The 7,226-nt window shown below is 40.2% G+C and overlaps 1 protein-coding gene across 1 annotated transcript; it reads right to left on the bottom strand.

Annotated features, from left to right (window-relative positions):
* Positions 1-232: 232 nt before the first annotated feature.
* Positions 233-6,183, bottom strand: LOC129826524 (ran-specific GTPase-activating protein-like). Its single transcript, XM_055887352.1, has 6 exons — positions 6,047-6,183; positions 3,988-4,124; positions 3,547-3,704; positions 3,190-3,318; positions 2,993-3,061; positions 233-2,508 (listed from the first exon to the last, which is right to left on the bottom strand). The coding sequence occupies exons 1-6, from the start codon at positions 6,059-6,061 to the stop codon at positions 2,396-2,398; spliced, it is 621 nt and encodes a 206-aa protein (XP_055743327.1). The 5' UTR covers positions 6,062-6,183; the 3' UTR covers positions 233-2,395.
* Between the last annotated feature and the right edge of the window lie 1,043 nt (positions 6,184-7,226).

A 7,226-nucleotide genomic window follows, 5' to 3' on the forward strand; every position in this document is an offset into this window, starting at 1 on the left:
GTGTTGTAGCAAACAAGTCTTTGGTTGTCTAGGCAATGCACCCTCCCTGCAGCAACAGCACATGCAGTCATGAGTCAAGGATAGGAGAAAATGTCCAGATTTTTCAAAAAATTCAACAACAAAAATTCAGTGACAAGTCATTTGGCTGACCAATAACCATCATCCAAAAATCCATGACCGTCACAGCCCTCCCTATTCCTCACTCCACATAAAATAGCAAAGAGAGACAAAGTGGTCTTTGAGAGCTTTTATTGGAAGGTGGAGGAAATATCTTAAACCATTTGAGTGCAAATGAAAAGCAACATTCCATCCATGTACATGTATTTACAGATGCACTGGTACTTCGATGCAGGGTCAACACAGTTAGTGGGGACAGGTTAGGACGGTGAGCACACCTAATAGCGCATCAATACACTCTTCCACTATGCCTTATCTACATGCTTTAGTTTCACTTTGAGGGAATGTATTATGGCCTAAAAACAAACTTGAGCCACCGGGAAGGAGACCTGAGCCAGATCATACTGTAGCATACGCTTAATTCTGATAACCCATTGTCTTTCATCTTGATTCAGTGTGATCAGTCAACAACAAAATGAAACTAAATCAAAAACACCTTTCTGATTTGCTGAATTATGCAAATGAGAATCTGCAGTAGGACCTCTGAGCGAGCAGCAGACTACAGTTCCCAGAGTACACCTGATTTTACCAAGCTACGGCTGTGTCTCAATGGTCCAAAGTGTCTTCCTCCACTAATTTCCTCTCCTTCACCTGGGATGGGCAACTCCAGTCCTCAGGGGCCGGAGTTGTCACACTTTCCCCCCCCATCCGTAACGAACACAGCTGATTAAATGAATTGCATTCTAAACAGAAGATCATGATTAGTTGATTGAGTCAGGTGTGTTAGCTGGGCAAAAGTGTGACACCAATTAGGCTCCCAAGGGCTGGAGTTGCCAATCCCTGAACTAAGTGGACAGGTGAAGGAAAATTCCTGCCTGGTAAGCAGCCACCACCTTGCCTGTATAAGATCAGTAAAGACAAAGGAGAGGATACAGAGGAAGCCTCCATATTGAGATTCGTGCCAAAGACATTACTGCTCCTCACACGTCCTTTCTGCCCATTTTCCATACTTGTGGCATTAACAAGCAGTCCTGTTCCATATGAACTAACTTTGCTTCAGAATAACAAGACTTACCCAATGTGGGAATTACCAATATCACAAGCCTCATTTCACAGTATGGTAAATTGACACTTTCATATACAAAGATCCCACAAATGTACGACTGCTTATTTTCACCTGCTTTTTGGTATATTTTTAAGGGGTAGGGTATAAAAACATGGCAAATTAAAAGCCACCTAAAGACCTAGTCATGATTACTGCATTTTCATTCCCTGTAACCCAGCGTTTCCCAAACTCTGTCCTCAAGACCCAAAGGGTGTACATTTTGTTTTTTGCCCTAACACTAAACAGCCGATTCAAAGCTTGATGATTAGTTGATTTGAATCAGCTGTGTAGCACTAGTGCAAAAGCGTGCACCCCTAGTGCAAAAGCGTGCACCCCTTGGGGTCCTGAGGACAGAATTTTGGAAACCCTGCTGTAACCAGAATACAGGTATCGGGTCTGTGTGAATGAGGGAGTAGGCGTGTTTTGCACCAAGTGCAAGCCGGCTCAAATCAAGAGATGTAATTAAGCACGTGGTATAATGAGTAGGATTCTGTGTTCACATGCAAAAGTGATTACTTATCTTCCTTCCCAATGAAATCTAATTTCAATTTTTTTATGGAAAAATATGTTTCTGGACAATGCACTATGCTGCCTTGTTGACAACATGACTAAACAGCACAGATTACTGTTATATTTGAGAAGTGCGCTCCTCCCTCACCGCTTTTGCCCATTCACGTTACGTGCCATAGACCAGTGCCCCCCAGCCAAGCATAATCAAATCCACCCCGTGGTGCTGTTTTTTTGCAGGTATTTTCATTAAACACATCCATTGTTTAATACCGCCCTAATTTGTCATGCAAACCCCCCCCCCCTCTCAATTTGAAAGCGGTAAATAAAGGGGTTGTTCGAAAGGGGCTAATTTACAAAACTTTTTTTTTTTTTTTTTTTTTTTTTTTTAAATAGGTAATACACCACATCTTCTGTCTGAAATGAGTATGAGTGACAGATGAGCAGAACAGACAACTTGGTTTTCCATGTCGGAAAAAGCAGAGGGCGGGTGGGGAGGGGCACATTTTAATGAATGGATAATTTTTTTGCGGCACCAAGGTCGAGGCAAACAAATCATAAAAAAATAATAATAAATCAATCAATATGCAAGTGTCCAAATTCAGTTTCTTTAGAGTCTATTATAGAAAATGACAAGTTGAAGATCAGTAAAGCAAGTTCTTGGTTTCATTTCTTCTCTTCTGCTGCCGCTTTCTCCTTTTCCTCTGTCTTGGTCTTGTCTTTTACAGATAGTTCCTCCAGTTTCTCTGCCACTTTGTTTGCACTGTCAGCGTTTTCTCCTGCAGAGAACATAAAGATGATATTAACTGATGTGTCATGGTGGCCCATTGACTGAGCAAACAGGTTGGCCAAGATGAGGCTCCAAACTACATCAACAGTGTTGATGGTAACAGTCTTCATCTAAGAGCTTGTTTTGGGGCATTGGGGATGTCCACTATTTGAATGACAGAGTATTCCATCTTGAGTGTTTCACACATCTTTTTGTTCCACTGATACATAAGATTAATCTAAACTGGGTAGTGATTAACATGTGACCTTATGAACAATGGTGGTTCTTTGTAATTAACACTGCAGCGAGAACAATTATAAGTGTGGCAGAACATACCAACGCTAGCCTAATAGTAGGCCAGCGAGTTGTGGAATTCTCCATGTTAATTTAGCAGACATAAAAAGTTCTAGGCTGGAGTGAGCGGCAGAGAACAGAGTATTGTCTGCATACTGGTTATGAAAAATAATGTGATAAAAAAATAATTGTACACGAACCTGATCCGTCTTGAGATTTTCGGACTTCCTCCTTGCATTCATCGAACTTCACCTTAAATTTCTGAGCATCTGAAAAGGACAGAAGAGTTATTTTAAACCCCATCCACACATTGACAGATCACACTTTTTGCATGGGAAGTCGACTGAATTGTAAAAAGCTAATGCAGTGACGGAAATAGACGTGTTGTCACACTCACTTTCTGCATTGAGGAAACGAATTGCCAGGAGTTCAGGTTTGGGATGCTCATCAGCGAAGTCGGCAAGTGTGTTCCATACCCATGCCCTGTCGCTGCCGGCGTTGGGCTTCAGCTCCATCACAGGGAAAACTGAAAGAGCAGAAAGATTAAAAGGATTTAGGCCACTGACCCATATAATCACATATCTATACAATGACTTGTTTTGCTTATACGTCACCATCATCTCATACTCAAAATAACAATTCAGTGGACAGGCAACATCAATGCATGGGTTAATGGACAGGTTTATGTTCGACACAAGACAGCACTGCAGTGATAAATGCTACTGCCTTAGACAGGAAGCGTTCTGTGACTCACTGTTGTGATTGGCACAGATCTTTAAGGTCCGGTCTCGCCTCATCAACAGGCGGATGGTGCCCTTCTCTTTGTGTTTCAGGAGCTTGACGTCGCCTGTGCCGCGCTCCTTCCACTCTGGTGGGTCGTTCTCAGAGGCAAAGCGGTAGAGCTTCGCCCGCCTGAGGGGAGAGACAATATGGGTAAAATGCTGAGGCTTTGGAGGGAATCAGTAACAATACTTGGGTGACAGAGGGCTGGATAGTTGCACTACACTTGAGACAAATCCTAACTTCTACTTAGGTTAACATTTCACTTAGTCTCCACTTGACAGTGCATGACTAAGGATTTTTTTTAAACGAATTTACCAATTTGATGTTAGGATTCAGCCATAAATGAATTACAAATTGTGTATAGCTCAATGAGTTAGGCTATTCAAAGCGAAATCTTTCAGCATCAGCTTACATTTTGAACAGTTCCTCCTCGTCCTCTTCCAGTGTCTTCACATCCTGCTCTGGAAGAGACACGATGGGCTCATAATGGGGATCGTGGTTTGATTCTTCTGCATTGTCTGTTGAAGTCTCCTGCTCTTCTGGTGTTTCCTATAAAAAAAATTATTTTAAAACATGTTAAGGACAGCATTTGGCATTCAAATGGATCAATTGAGAATAAAAATCCTTCTCAAAAGTTTCAGTGAGCTTCAGTGATTCCACTTGGATCGTCATCTCACTTCAAGTTAGTGAAATGTACTTTACAGGTCAGTGTTTCAGACTGTAAAAACAGTAGGCTTCACCAACTAACTGCAGAGGGATGTGAATAGAGGGATTTGAGAGATCAGGCTTTGGAGGTCATCTTTTGTGTGCAATTTGCTGTGGCAACTAAACTTAGTGTCACTGGTGCTGAGCCAAGCACCTCTGCTGCTGGATGACTTTATAAAAGGCCTTGCGAATCCATATGATCTCACACTTACTACAAAACTTGTAATATGGCCTAACATTACATAATCAGAGATAATACTCAGACAAACACTCCTTACAAGAGGAAGAAAGGTGAAGCAGATGGAAACAAAAACTTTGTCCTGGACAACAAAACTCTAGCTAGTTAGTAACATGTGAGCTAGCCAAATTTGCTGTCAGCTACTAAAAAACTAACCTGACAATAATATCAGCATTCCACCTAGAAAGCTTAGCTTCTGCCATAGGATTTATTTAATAGCTGCCTGAACCAAATGTATGAAAAGGGGCGCGTGTGGCTCCATGCTTTCGAGAGTAATGTAAGGGCTAGCTTCAACTTAGCTAACAACATGGATCCATATAAGACTATGGGATGTTGCTAGCTACTGTAGCTAGACACTACAGTAGTACTCAAACATGGAGCAACACGGGCCCATTATATACATTTGGTTCAGGCAGCTAATAAATAAACCTACGGCAGTACTGCAGCTTGCTAACAGTAGATGGCTTGCTGACATTCTTGCTAGTGTTTTGGTAGCTGACTGCAAATTTGGCTACCTCTCATGTACAAACAGTAACGTTAGTTAACTAAAGTTAGTTGTCCAGGTAACGTTATTAACAGAAAAGTTATGTTTGTGATTGTCCATCTGCTTCTATCAATCGTTGTCTTTTGTTGCGTTAATTAAGTTATCCGCTTTTATTATACAACTGTCATAACTTAGATAGCATGTCAGTGTTGTCATCATAGCTAGCTAACCTTACTTAGCTAAATGTATACACAAGTACTGATAAAGTTGACGCTAGTTTCTTTCGGCCTGGGGTTAGCCAGCCAGCTAACTTGCTAACGTTAGCTAGGCCACTGAGAAAGCACTTGACCAGCTAGCACAGTAGTAGGTTAGCTAGCTAGACATGAAAAAGGTTTGGCTATTGTGTAAATGACAGTGGGTAATTGCATTTACCTAGCTCTGTTAAATCAGTGTAAACTCAGAACACAATGAATAAAGCAATATGCTATCTAGCTACTGTAGCTATTGCATTGTCTGAGGAACTGGCTTATGTTGCCGACTGGCTGGCTAACAGTAGCAATTACTGTACAGTAGGGGTAATAGACAACTCTTACCAACGCCAAATAGTGTCCAAGTGATATCGCAGACAAATACATATTAGGTTTAAATAATAATTTTGAAAGTAGTGGCGCCACGATTATATACTTGTTCGCTATCTATATGGCTAGCTAGTTAACCTTAGCTAGCTTTGGACCAGGTATAAAGAAGGGCGGCAAAAGTATTGACTTGCACACTTTTGACACATACAACAAAAGGCATAACTGATTGACCATTATCTGGAAAATTTTGTTATTAGGCCGCTTTACACCTTTTATCCCCAATATTGATGTTTAACAAGGTTGTTAAAAAAAAAATCAACATCCCTAACCGGCATTTTTATCTTTCTGGGTACAACCCTAGCAATATAAAACTTTGAGAATGCCAACCAAAACATTACAATTGAAATAAAATGTACATTTCATTAAATGCACGATACATACACATGTTAAAAAATCATACCCTCACCTTCGGATCTGCCATATTAATGTAGATGTTTGTAGATTATGGAATTTAGTTTGATTGATTCAAAAACCAAAAACTCGCCGTTCCTCTCTTCCTGCTGTAGATTTCGCGCGCCGAAATGTCCTACTCGCGTTTTCCCCATCCCGGCACCCCTTCACTTTCGACACTATTTTAAAGGGCTTTACATTGAGCCATAAAATAACTTTTAAACTTATAAAATGCTCTTTACCAAATACAATAATTACGAACATGTTTACACTCGGTGTATTATTGTTTTCTTTATTAAATATGGTTATTTGCTTGCAATGCACTTCCAAGTCTACTCTACGCATTTTATAACTATGTGAAAGGATGCTACATATCTTCAAAACTGGCATGTGTGTTTGAAACGTTGGATAAATACGTAGCTTGCTAAAATGTCAACAAAAGTAACAACCTTTCACATTGCAACCAAAGACTTTTTATAACTAACCCAAGATACAGAGCCTGTTTACAATGGGAGCAAATTAATCACAGTGGGCAGAGCAAACAAGGAGGTGGGCAGAGCCAAGCACGAGCTAGTGAGATCCTATTGGCGCGTTCTAGCATTTATTAGCATATTTCCATTAGGTAACGCCTACTCTGAAGTGCGCGTGTGCAATAACTCAATTCGCCATTTGCACTCCTTCTAAACAACGCAATTTTTTGAAACTTTGGAAAAGGGTAAAGTCTACAAAATGCAGTCCACTCTGTTTGATACATATTGTACTTTTGAAAACAGAAAACTGTATCGAGATCAAATTTTAAAGGGCTTTACTATTTTAAAGGGCTTTACATTGAGCCATAAAATAAGTTTTAAACGTATAAAATTAGCAAATAAAATCGATGAGAAAATTTGCAGAATGTCGGCAAAAATCAATCTCGTTCCATCTTCTCCCACTGCCGGTCACTGGGCTTCCTCTCGTTACCATATTTGGTAGTGAGTGGAAACGCCAACCGGATGCTTCACATTTATATATCCGGTGAAATATCGGGCACATTTGTTTATCTGTAGATCTAGCATCTTCGTCACTTCCTGTGTCGGAACATTTTTTATTATTTTTTTTCTAGATTTATCATTCTACTATAACACAATTATCAGGAATCATGCAGAATGCATTCAATAAATTGTCAGCGGAAATATATAGTGACGTATTTTTTTCTT

This window comes from Salvelinus fontinalis, chromosome 28, assembly GCF_029448725.1.
Source record: "Salvelinus fontinalis isolate EN_2023a chromosome 28, ASM2944872v1, whole genome shotgun sequence".
Lineage (NCBI taxonomy): Eukaryota > Metazoa > Chordata > Actinopteri > Salmoniformes > Salmonidae > Salvelinus > Salvelinus fontinalis.

Coding starts and splice junctions, on each gene's coding strand:
- LOC129826524 (XM_055887352.1), bottom strand. Junction 3,705..3,987: donor GAGGAGGAACTGTTCAAAAT/GTAAGCTGATGC, acceptor CTCTCCCCTCAG/GCGGGCGAAGCTCTACCGCT. Junction 3,319..3,546: donor GATCTGTGCCAATCACAACA/GTGAGTCACAGA, acceptor CTGCTCTTTCAG/TTTTCCCTGTGATGGAGCTG.